Source organism: Suricata suricatta, chromosome 3 (assembly GCF_006229205.1).
Source record: "Suricata suricatta isolate VVHF042 chromosome 3, meerkat_22Aug2017_6uvM2_HiC, whole genome shotgun sequence".
NCBI lineage: Eukaryota > Metazoa > Chordata > Mammalia > Carnivora > Herpestidae > Suricata > Suricata suricatta.
The window spans coordinates 13,165,912-13,179,282 of NC_043702.1; the positions used below are offsets into that span (position 1 = coordinate 13,165,912).

Genomic DNA, 13,371 nt, shown 5'->3' on the forward strand with positions numbered 1-13,371 from the left:
GGCGAATGTTTTTTATTTTTAAATGGCATTTATGTACAAAATATAAATGCAACGATTACAGTGATTTACAAGAGGACATTGATAGGAATAAGATTTTCGTTAGCACAGACATTCATTTCGGAGGCCCACAGATACTGAGTCTCTTGTGTTTCATCTACCAAAAAAATAATTAAGACACTATGCCTGTCAGCAAGAATCTCCCAGTTTTAGTGAGGTAATCAGATTTGAAGGAGAATTATTTTGCCTGGGGAATTCAGAGCAAAGTAGAAAGAGGAGGTCATTTTTGATGAGCCTTAAAGGATTATTAAAGATTCATCATGTGAACAAAGGCAAAAGATAGTGCAGAAAATGGTTTGAGTTAAAAAAGGCAGGTAGGTATAAGCACAGTCAGGTAAGATCAGTGTAGATGGAATATAAAAGGTTTCAGATGCATTTTTTGGGGAATGAGAGTGGTAAAGTTTGGACTAGGTTTTGGAAAACATTGTAGGGGACTTGGTTTTATCCTGTGGGTGGTAGGAGTCCTTGGTTTTAGTCTTCCTAAAGAGACTGACGAAAGTGAAGACAGAGTGAAAGGTTTAGGAGGCGTGCCTTCTTCAGTGCTTCATTGCTGCCTATTTCGTTCGCCTGCCATCTTGTCCTTTTTTCTAACTGAAAAGTTGTTGAAAGAAACCCATTACATTGAATTTTGCTTACGGTGATGACAAGGAGGAAGGCTCTGCCTGAGCCAGAGGTACAAAACCCTTAATGAATATGATTTGGAAGAGTGGCTTGAATATGAATAGAGTAATCCCCAAAGAGGAAGAGATTATTGGAGATAGCACAGAGAACACTGGGGAGTCCGGAGGGTGGCAACCATGGGATATGAGGGGCATAGGACATTGAGTAGCTACTACTTTGAAAGGATTGGCAGAAAAATGATATTGGGGGAGAGCCAAGCTTAAAGCTTGGCCAAGGTTATTTGGTAAATTCATCCATGTGTTAAATACCAGCTATTTCCACTTAAATTGGGAAGTAGCCTGTAAGCACTGTGAGGGCAGGTGCCCTTTTCTACTTTTTTTCTCCTGTTATATTGTCTAGTGATGTTTTTTAAACGATTTATAAAATAAGCGAATGAGCAAGCGTAGGGCCTGTTGTATTCATCTTCATGTCCCTTCTCCTCCCTACAGTTGGCTCTCAGTAATTGTCGATTGAAATGAATCCCTGAGAATACTAGCAGTCAAATGGAAACCCTGGTTTAGATCCACGAACTGCCAAATTCTGTTTTGTCTTCCGCGTATGCAGTGATACTTCGCACCTACCCAGCTTAATTGTTGAACCCGAACCCTGTTTAAGCAGTGTATCTCACCATTTAAAAGCACAGTGTGATTTCTAGGCCGTCTCTCTCTCATTTAGAGATGGTTCCGCTGACAGCCAGCCGGATCGCGTGATCCTGTGGAACCATGGACTTTTTCCTCAGTGTTACTCAGTAGAACAGAAAGACTGATGGCCACATTGCCATGCTTTGTATATGTCTTACTACTACCTCTGTGAGTGGCCTTGTTGTTCAGAGTTTAATTATGGTACTAATGCTATAATGGTTTTTAATGTATATCTTCTGTCTTAACCATTGTCAAGAGAGTACTTTACAAATGTGTGATACTTCATGTCCTTCTGTGGTAAACTGTTTAGGTGCCATTAGGTAAAACAGCTACTAGTTTTCATGGTACTACTTTATACCCAAAGAGAAATCAGGATTTTTCTAAGGTGTATTTTTTTTTTTTAGTTAATAATATTCGGACTATGAATGTGTTTTTTGAAAATGAAGCCAAATTTAGACACTTTTTTACTTAACATGTAGCAAATATTCTTCATGCTTGAAATTAAAAAAATACATTGTCCTAATTCCCACTCTGTGCCCCTGCTTTGAGCCTCATGATTCTCTAGTGCTTCCCATTGTGCTCTGCTTTGTATTAAGGTCATATGAATGCTGATGTTAGGCTTCTCTTTTCTTCCTTCCCCCATAGAGATTGTGAAGTGGCCGAGTGCATTTTGTATCCCCCATAGTGGCTTGCACCCTGGTTTGCCTGTTGGAAGTAATCATTAAGTATTTGAATTGATAGTTTGAAGAAAGATGCTTAGGTATTCTTTTGAATTAAGAGTTTCATTTTGACTTACAGAGTAAGTGAGGGAATATTGCTGCTAGGAATGAGTTTTATGTTGAAATTACAAGTAATGTGCTCTTTGTAAAACGGTTAAACTTACATTACTATGTATACATTAGTAAAATTACTTGTAGAAAAACCTTCTGATAGCGGTCAAGACACAAGTTTTCCCTGTAGTTAGCTTTCTTATTGTTTTTGTCAGTGATACTGGTATGCTTCCTCTGATCGAGGCTGCCACTTTCATTCTAAAAGTTAGTGAAAATAATGAGAAACAACACTGTCAGGCTAGGAAATAATGAAAGGTCAGTGAAGTTTTAGATCATTCAGGAATTTCTTGTTATTAGTGAGTTCTTGGAAAGTTTAAGATCTCTATAAAAGTTAAGATTAATTCTCCTAACCTTGATAGAAGTTTGCTTTGAAGTATAAAACCTTAGATTGTTATATGTATTATGAGAGAACATCTATTCACCAGCCTCATACTGAATATATAAATAGTAGGATACTAGCTGCATCACAAAATCCTCAACCTGTAAAAGGAAACCTTCTTGTTACAGAGAAATAACTGTATTTTACAAGAAAGGAAAGCAAGAATTGAGTGGAAATTGAGGTTTAGGAAATAAAAGTATTTAAACATATGTATGTATATATGTTTTATGTTCCGCGCTTTCAAAATTCAGAGCACTTACGAATGCAGATTCTGATTCAGTAGGGCTGACATAGGACCTGAGATTGTGCATTTCTTTTTTTTTCTGTTTTTAATTTTTTAATGTTTATTTATTTTGAGAGACAGAGCAGAGGAGGGACAGAGAGAGAAGGAGAGAGAGAATCCCAGGCAGGCTCCATGCTGTCAGCACAAGCCCGATGCAGGGCTTGAACTCGTGAACCGTGAGATCATGACCTGAGCCAAAACCAAGAGTCAGGTGCTTCACCCCTGAGATTGTGAATTTCTAATAAGCGCATAAGTGACGATGGTAATGATGAATCTTGACCATGATACTGCTCTGTGGACACTTACAGAGTAGCCAGGTCAAATATCTATGCAAATAATATTATGAATATGTGATATAAGTAGTACTGTGATAGTAGCAAATGCTTATATGGTATTTACTGTGGGATGGCCCCTGTCTTAAGCATTATTTGTATATTAATTGATTTTATCCACATAATAGTTTTTGCAGGTGCTGTTACTATTCCTCGTTTGTAAAAACTTGATGCACAAAGAAATTAAGTTGCTTGAAGCCACATATCTTTTAAGTGTTGGATCTGTAATTTGCATCAGGCAGGCAGGCTTTCCAGCCTCTGCACCCCTGTGTTGCTACTATTCACTCTCTGAAACTGTTCCATAAAAATAGCAAAACGTTACACTATGTCTTTTTAATCTTTTAATTCAGGAATTCTCAGGAGAAAGGAAAGAGCTGTGGAGCTTTTTAAAAAGCTGTTTGTGTCAGATTAAGAGAGATGTCTTCTGTGCTCCATGGTTTGGCTTCTATGGAGATCACTTCTGTGGGTGCCACTTTTATTGTAGGCTTATGTCACATCACTCTGGTGCGATTGAAAGGTTTTTGAGATCTTCAAGACTACCTCTTTAATGACATCCACTGGAAAAATAGGGTTTACATAACAAGTAAGATTTGTAAAGTGACAAGCCCCCACATCACATATGTGGGACCCTGGAAAAGTTTGAATGTTGTAAGTGGTAACTTAAATGCTATTTTTTGATCCTCTAAGCGATGCACATTTATGTAAATAGTTCAGTCAGATTAGATAAGCAGTATTTGTTTTAGAATTTAGAGCCAGAGAGGTACTTAGCAGACATCCTGCGGCTCTCAGGTTTTTTCCCCCCAAACAGTGGGAAGCCCCACGTTTAGAATCATACAGAATCAGTGTAAATCGTATTTCCTCAGTGAAGCGGAGCCCGCCCTGCAGTGTACTAGGCAGGACATCTTGGAGCGGGATGCGGATGTTCTAGTGAACTCTAGTGAACTCTAGTTAACCCGGGGTGGGGGAGTAGGGCAGGGGAGCGGGGCTGTAGGCCAGAGAGGTTAGGTGAGTGCTTCAGAGTCCTGGTTCCCAACTGCCCTCGAAAGAGGTTCAGATACTAATTTGATTGTCTTATCTTAACTCTTGGGTGATTGTTAAAATATGACAGATTTCTAGAAAGTTACAGCTTTTAAAGTTAAGTTTCTCTGTGATATTTTTAGAATGTTCTTTGTGTAATTAGCTAGCATGTGCTCTATGTTATTCATGACCCATTTTGTGTTTCTAATACACAGTGTGTTTAAATGCAGAATAGTGCTAAATACAGTTTTCTGTACTTCAGAGATTTGTCTGTATTCGAAATTGACCTGAATTTTGAGACTTTTTAAAGAAGGAAGTCATTAATTTTCAGTAGTCCATATCATCATCAATTATATGGCTCAGTTCTGGTTTCAGTGAACTTTAGAGCTAAAATCTTTATAATTAGTGTTAGCTGATGAATTTCTTTGTATCACCTAAACATTTAATTAGGATTGGCTGGCTGGGATTTTTACCCAGGCATTGAAATTTCAAGGGCAGAAAATTTTTAATTGAGGATTGAATTGTTAGTGTGTGTGTGTGTGTTCGTGTGTGTGTGTGCGCGCGCGTGCACAAGTGTGCTCCCGTGCATGTGTTAGGGGGTGGGTAGTACTGTGTTAGATCATTAATGTCCTTTGATTCTCCTTGCAGCCAAGAGTCGCTGGCCCAGGGATGGCCTCCTTGTCAATCCATGAAGGTATCTTGATAAGAAAACTCAAGGGCAAAGACTAGGAGCTCAGAGGTCTGCTGGCCTCTCCTGTCTTCCCGCTTTCTGTCCTCCTCTTCCTTTCCCAGTAATTTGATTGATCTGAGAATGTGTTTCTGGCAACTTGGACATGAATTCATCAGTGAACAGATTTTTATCACAATGTTGAAAAATAAACATTTTCTTTTGACTTAGTAATTCTACTTTAATCTTTGCTAAGGATATAATTAAAAGGACAGGAAAAGTTATGTTCACAGAACTGAAGAATGTAATATGCCAACACGCATTATTCCAGAGTCATTCATAGATTGACAGTCTTGAAATAATTAACAATTCTTTCATTGTTTGGCATACAAGTTGGGTTTTTTTTTTTTTAAAGAGATGATTCTTTATTAGAGAGAGAGAGAGAGTGTGTGTGTGTGTGTGTGTGTGTGTGTGTGTTTGTGTGTGCACGCGCACTAGTAGGGGAGAGGTGCAGAGGGAGGGAGAGAGAATCCTAAGCAGGCTCCATGCTCCACACACAGTCCAACGCAGGGCTTGATACCACAACCCTAAGCTGAAATCAAGAGTTGGATACTCAACCAACTGAGCCACCCAGATACCCCTCAGGTTGGTTTTAAAAAAAAAGTACGTGGCATCATAGCTTGTGTTTATGATGCATAATAATAAAATGGCCCGACTTGAGAATTATAATTGTGGCAGGTTTTTAAAAAGTCAGTATCAATAAAGTTATGTACAGTTCTATGAATTACAGCCCATGTATCCATATAAATGCTGTCATGATCAGTACAGAACGTTTTTTCACCCAAAACACTCCCTGTTGTTCCTTTATAATCACATCTTCCAGCCATCACCTGGCAGCCGCTGATCTGTTTGTCACGATAGTTTTGTTTCCTCAAGAATATCATGTAAATGGAGTAATACAGGCTATAACTTTTTGAGACCAATGTCTTTCAGCATAATTATTTTGAAGTTGAACCAAGGTGTCTGTATATGTCAGTAGTTTGTTCCTTTTTATTGCTGAATGATATATTCTATTGTATGAATGTACCAGAGTTTACATGTCCATTTATGTGTCGTGTATAGTTTCTATGATTATGAAGAGAGCTGGTGTAAACATTCAGGTATAGGTTTTGTGTGAAAAGAAGTTGTCATTCCTCTAGAATAAATATCTAGGAGTGGGATTGCTGGGTCACATGGCACGTGAATATTTACCTTCGTGAGATACTGCCAAACTGTTTTCCTGCCAGGCTGTACCATTTTGCATTCCCCTAGCAATGTATAAGAAGAGTTCTAGTTGCTTGGAATCTTTGCCAGTACTTGGTATTGTTAATATATTTTATTTTAGCTACTATTATAATGGAGGTGTAGTGGTATCTCATTTTTAAAATGTTCATTTTCTTAATGGCCAGCATTGTTGGACAGCTCTTTTCATGTGCAAAATTGCCTTTATGTAACCTCTTTGGTGAAATGTCTCTTCAAGTCTTTTGCCCATTTCTCAGTTGGTTGCTTTCTTTACAGAGTTGTAAGAGTTCTTATCTCTCTGTGTATCTCTGTATATGAGATATGTGAGAGATCTATTCTGGATACAAATCAGTGATATTTTCTCCTAGTCTGTAGCTTGTTTACTGCTTTCACAGTGTCTGCAGAAGTTTTTAGTTTTGATGAAGTTCAGTTTATTCTTCTTTTAAATCAGTTTTAGATTCATTGTAGAATTAAGTAGAAGGTGCATTTTTCCTGTTTCCCACTGCCTCCCTCACTGTCAGCATTCCATACGAGAGTGGTACATTTGTTACAGTGATGAACCTGCATTGACCTATCATTATCATTAATCATTATCATTATCACCCAAGGTCCCTAATTTATATTAGAGGTCCCTCTTGGTGTTGTATATTCTGTGGATTTTAATGAATGTATATGATGAAATGTATCCACTATTAGAGTAACATACGAAATAGTGTCACTACCCTAAAAATCCTCTGTGCTCTGTCTGTTCATCTCTCCCTCCACTCTAATGCCCACTGATCTTTTTTAGTCTCCTGAGTTTTGCCTTTTCCAGAATGTCGTGTAGTTGGAATGATATCATAGATAGTCTTTTCAGATTGTGTTCTGTCACTTGGTACTATGCATTTAAGGTACCTCTGTCTCTTTTCATGGCTTAATGGCTCATTTCTTTTTTGTGCTGAATAATATTCTATTGTCTGGATATACCACAGTTAATTTTTTCACCTACTGGACATTTTGATTACTTCCAAGATTTGGAATTTATGAATAAAGCTGCTGTAAACATCTTTTTTTTTAAATGTCTTTAATTTTGAGAGACAGTGAGAGCAGGGGAGGGTCAGAGAGAGGAGACACAGAATCTGAAGCAGGCTCCAGGCTCTGAACTAGCTGTCAGCACAGAGCCCGACACAGGGCTCAAAACCCACGAAATGCAAGATCATGACCTGAGCTGAAGCTGGCGCTTAACCAACTGAGCCACCCAGGTGCCCCTGTAAACATCTTAATGTGGGATTTTGTGTGGACATAAATTGTTAACTTCCTTGATATTTATACTAGGGAGCATAATGGCTGGATCATATGGTTGGAGTACATGTAATTTTGTAAGAAACTGCCAAACTATATCATTTTGCATTCCCACCAGTAATAAGTAGAAGAGCTTGTTTACATCCTCCTCAGCATTTGGTGTAGTCATTGTTTTGGATTTTGGCCATTTTAATAGATGTCTAAAGATATCCCATTGTTTTAATTTACAGGTTTGTTTTTTGTTTGTTTTTATGATTTTATTTTTAAGTAACCTGTACACCCAATATGGGGCGTGAACATACAGCCCCAAGATCAGGAGCCTCACACTCCACCAACTGAGCCAGCCAGGTGCCCCTCAACTTGAAATTTCTTAATCAGAGGTTGAAGGTCTTTCAGAATGCCATCTGGTTATCTTTTTGGTAAGGTCTTTTGCTGGTATTTTATATTGGGTTCTCTTGTTGAGTTTTATGAATTCTTTGTAGATTTTGGATAGTAGTCCTTTACCAGATGTGCCTTTCACAAATATTGTCTCCCAGTATGTGTCTTGTCATCTCATTCTCTCACGCAAAATCTGTTGCTCTTCACGTGATTCTAATGCTGTCAGGTTTGTGATCTGCTCTCAACCACTGTCTCTGTCTTGCTCTTTGCAAGGCCAAGGGCCATGAACAGCCATCAGGTTTCAACTACTCATTGTCAGCTGGTCCCATCCTACTCTGTTTTCATAGCTTTATTACTTGTTTTTCCTTGTCTCACCCTTAAAATTCCATCCCTTTATCTGGATAACCTTCATGTAGCTTTTCTTACTTCATCGTGTTGGACGTACATGATCTGCAGGCCCACTTTGGACTATACCACCTCTACAGCAGGCTTTCTTCCTGTTTGCCTTTGCTGGTGAAAAACTAATGGTGGGCGTGTTAGGGAGCAAGATTAACAGTGTTATTCACACACATCCTTTTTACTTCAAATTTTCTGTATTCTGTTAACAATTGTAAAATAAAGGTTAAATCTTTTTTTCCCCACTTAATGTGTTTTTTTATTTGTGTGCAAATGTACCTTCTTTAAACCCCATTTTAATTTTCATAAAGGTTGAATGTTCATCTCATTCCTCCCTTTCATTGTATTTATTTGAACAAATACTGGCTCACTCATGTCTCAGAGTAGAAATATATTTTTCTGAGGCAGCATTAGCGGAAGAGGTTTTTGCTCACAGAGCGATCTGAATGAGAGGAGAATGCAGCAAATTTATCTAAGACATTTTATGTCTTCTAGTCTTGTGTGCGTGCACGTGCGTGTGCATAGTCATTCAGAAATAAATATGAGTATTCTGAAAAACAGGAGATCTTCTGGGACACCTCTTAGAACTCCCATTTCCTGTGATAAAAGTTAATTATGAATGTATTTAATACTGCTGAACTTTACACTTAAGAATTTTAAGATGGTAAAGTTTACATCATGTGGAAGTGATGAATCATTTCTGCTTAGGTCATTGGCCAAACCAGATCCATGGCCACATCTGACTTCAACAGCAAACAAATCAAATACAACAAAATTAACTTCATAGCAGACATTTTCTACTAAGCAAAATTCATTGTTACACTTGTCAAGTTTAATTTTTTGAAGTATACAGATAAAACAATTCTATAATTTATGACACAATGTGCTCATTGATCACATTTTTATTTTGTAGAAAGGCATATAGAAGTATGAATATTACATAAGTACTTGGTATATTTTATTTTGGAATGTATATAAGTCAGTGAATTTTAGGAAATGTCTTTTTTTAATAACCTTAAATTTTTTAATTGACAACTTTTTCATTCATCTAACAAATATACCAAGTACATTTTTGCATTCCAAATTTAGGGTAACTTTAATATAGTTAAATGTAATCTGATTTTATAACAAAGGGTCATACCAAAGTTCATTTAAGTCCTTAAGAATAATTAATTGCTAGATATTCTGATGTTTGGAATACCTACATTTTATTTTTGTTGTATAGTACATTTTATCTGGTATTGTCAGTATTTTAATTTAATTGCTATTCGAAATTTGGTGTTTCAGTGAAAGAATATGAAGCTTGGTGAAGAATTTTGTAAATAGTCATATTCTCATTTTGTAGTTTTTTTAGCGTTAACAACCTTGGGAGTTTGCATCTGACAGGTGGTAGGCTTAATAAGTTAGAGTAAATGATACATTATCTGCTTTACAAAAAAGTATTTGTTTAACACAGTACTGTCTATGAACCTACAAGTGTTTATCACTTTTGATATAGTCAACATATTTATGGGTGATACAGTTTGAAGTCAAGGAACTTAGTCTTGTGAAGGAAAGATTATATAATAAAATTCTAAATTATGTAGTATGGGCTGGTGGTTTTCATAAGACGTGTTACGTGTTTAGTAGAACAGACATATTCTCTCATCACTAAAATCTCTTAATGGCCATTTTCCCTCTAATATATAATAAGTGATAAATTAGATAACATTTTTCTCAATTTGAACTTATTTTCTCATATGTTGGAAATAGTCTGTTCTGTGTATTTTTTTCAGCCTTTGACACTTCCACCCATTTGCTTATACTTGGTTATACTAGTGCTCATCCACAGTGACGTCTTATTAACTGTTTATAATGCAGGTTTATAGATCTCTGTATATCCCAACACACATATTAAATCAGTTCTCACAAACCACCATGACTTCAGATTCTCCCCAACCTACAAATGTTTAACCACTGCTGCAGATGTTTGGAGACAGAACATGTCTGCTGAGGCTGGAGTTACGAGTTGAGCTAGACCACAGAGGGCTGGGTGGGTTTGCATGATTCGAGAGGTTGGCAGTGTGGTCCCGAGGTGTTGTAGGAACTTGGAGAACGGGCACACTGCTTCCTCATGATAAAGCTAGAACTAGAGTCTACATTCTGTTTTCTAGTCTGTAATCTTCCCATTGGACAGATCGCACGGCGGGAAATGGCAGTGCTTCGGAAGCCCGTACTGGAGCAGGGGGCAGTGTGCCTGTAGACTGTAGGCTTCTTGATGGCTGAGTTGTCCTAGCAGGTTTGCGTTAGGATGGCATTTCAGACGCCGGGCAACTTGATCTGTGAAGGCAGATATCCTGGAAAAGCTTACGACGTTGGAGGTGGATAATGGTTTCGAAAGGCAGGATGAGCGAAGTAAAGGGTCTTACCGACGCCAGGCACTGTCCGAGGTGCGGGAGGCACACAGGAACTGGAATCCCTGCTGCCACGGATGTGACATTTTGGTGAGAGGGACAGTATGTGGATAGTAAGTAGGTAATTGTGTGATGGAGTAGGTAGTGACAAGTACGGTGAGGAATAACTTAGGGTTAAGAGTGGAGATAGAGGCTGTTGTTTTGAAATAGGGTGATTGGGGAAGACCTCTCTGCGGAGGTTAAGCTTGAGCAGAAGAGAGGGAGCGAGCTCCGGGAACCGCGCGCAAGGAAGGGCAGAGCACCGCTGCTGCGTGCGGCTCCGCTGTAGCTGGAGCACAGTGCGTCGTTAATAGTTGATGCTCAAGTGTTTGCTGAGTGCCAGGTGCTGCTCTAAGTGTGTTGCTGCTATTTCACATATGAGGAAACTGAGGCACAGAGATAAATAATTTATACAAGGTGACACAGGTAGTCAGGGAGCTGGGATTGGAGCCCAGGTAGTTTGACTGCAGAATCAGCATGCTCAACCATTCTCTACAGACGGGGGAAAGGGAGGCGTAGTAGGAAATTTAGTTGGAACAGTAGCCTGGGGCCAGTTATGTGGGGCCCTGTAGTGCCTTATACATATATAGGATTTTATTTTTATTGTGATGTTATGTTGTTGGAGGGTTGAGAAATGTCCAGGAGGTTGCTTTAGGATTCTGGAGGTCAGGAGATGGGTCTGGACTATACAACACATTTGTTAATTATCTGTATATAGGTAATAGTATAGCTTAAAATAATTCTACTGGTCTAATAGGTGTTTCTTTGATTTAAAACTGAAGATTTCCACAGATTTGTGCATGTGTACATACAAGAGTGTTTATGTGTGTAAACAAACTGAAATGAACTCTTCTGTTAATAGGTGCGAGAAGATGTACTAAATTCATTGAATAACAACTTTCTTCAAACGCTAAATCAAGCTTGGAATGATCATCAAACAGCTATGGTGATGATTAGAGACATACTAATGTATATGGTAAGTAGAGTGTTTTTGTTTTTCCTTTAAGAAGTCCGGCATTTCAAAACACAGTGTCTTTCTGTCACATTTGGTTGGATGGCACAGGTCAGTGTCGAATGTTTTGCTTTTTTTTTTTTTAAGAAGCAATATTTCCTTTGCAGGGACCTACCTTAGTTTGTATGAAGTAAAATCTTAATTGTTAATATTTAATGATTAGAACAGAAAACTGAAAGAGATTTTATTTTTTCCCTCAGTATCTAGCACTTTGTATTTCGAAATGGAAAATACTGAAACCCTTACCGACATCTCTTTTTGCGGAACAGTGGTTGAATGACTATAGAGCTATGAAAACTGAGTTTTCTCTTGCAGGTTTTTAAACGTAATGTCCTTGTATCTTCGATGATGGGGATGTCCTTTTATACAAATATTTTTGTAATAATTGCACTCTAATAGCTGCTGTCTTCATAGTAAATCTTTGCAGTATATATGTTACTCGGATATATATTCCATTTTTTTTATCTATTATGACTGTTTTATATTTTTATCAGTCAAGGAAAAGTATCTTGTTCAAGAAATTTGGAAAACATTGACTCGAGCTGTTCATTAACTTTCAAGGAGATTAAGCTGTCAATCTTTTTCTTACCTTTGTGTGTTTATGGAAGTGAGCTACATTCATCCAGCTTAATTATTGTGTCACCACAAAATGATCAAGTCTAATGACTTCTCTTGTTACTTGTGTTTATATTTGGGAATTGGACATAAGATTTTATTCTCAGGCTTTACTCTGCTTTTTAAATTTTTATTTTCAGCTTCTTTAGTTTGAGTTTGGCTGTAGTGGTGAGAGGATGTCCTAGTTTCTTTCACTTGATAGAGTAAAAGCGATGGTTGGAAAGAAGACCCCGTGAGAGCAGACGGCTGTGCAGTGTTGTGTTCCGCTCAGAGTCCAGGCGGCCCTGTGGCCCCTGGTTTCATAGGGCTCAGTAGCAAGACGGTCAGGGACAGGCCACTTCACTTTTCAGGGCTTTGATAAAAGGTGCAACATATTGAGCCTTTCTGAACCTCATACTCCTCTTCAGGATATAGAGTCATCTTGTGCTGACATTTTGAGGTAAATGAGATCGCCTGTGATCGTACCCGGGAAAGCAAACCTGAATGAGTTAGCTTATACTGTTCTCATTAAGTTCTGGGTTTGAGGAGTCTGAATTTTAGCACAAACACTAAGCTAGGAAACCACTTGCAATTTCATGGTCCATTACTCTATTGATAAAAGAAGTATTTTAAAATTATGCACACACTCAACTCTGACATAATACTATTTTTGAAACTTACGTTTTATTTCAGTTCCTTTTTGGGATAGGGGATAGAGGGGAGAGCGTTCCTAAGTGAAATCTCAAGCCTTGAATCCTGGTATGTGACCATAGTCCAGAAATGAATTCGTTTATTCCTCAGCTTCCTCATTTATAAAGTGAGCGTACTGTTGTACCCCGGGGGGTAGTAGGGTGGCTTCGAGGCTTGAAGGCGCCATTCATGTACAGCCCTCACAGCGCCTGGACCGTGGTGTCTGGTGCTCCGTCAGAATTTACTGGGATTAATATTTCTTGTCCCTCTAATAGTGCCACCGCCCTGGTTAAACCCAACAACCTACCTTTCCTGGGGCTCTGCCAGAGGAACTCCCACCCGGGGTGGATCAGTGCCACTACCTGTCCTTTGTCACAGGGCTCCACTTGACCCTTCACACTGCCAGGTGTCGTCTTTTCCCTCCACTTCTCTTCGGACATT

At 38.5% G+C, this 13,371-nt stretch overlaps 1 protein-coding gene across 2 annotated transcripts in view; it reads left to right on the forward strand.

The window, feature by feature from the left end:
• The window catches only part of CUL3 (cullin 3), a 74,383-nt gene that overhangs the window by 8,956 nt on the left and 52,056 nt on the right, over positions 1 to 13,371 (forward strand). For both annotated transcript variants that reach the window (XM_029933696.1, XM_029933697.1), the window contains exon 2: positions 11,497 to 11,610. In XM_029933696.1, the coding sequence (XP_029789556.1) occupies positions 11,497 to 11,610 (114 nt within the window). The remainder of the gene's footprint in view (positions 1 to 11,496; positions 11,611 to 13,371) is intronic.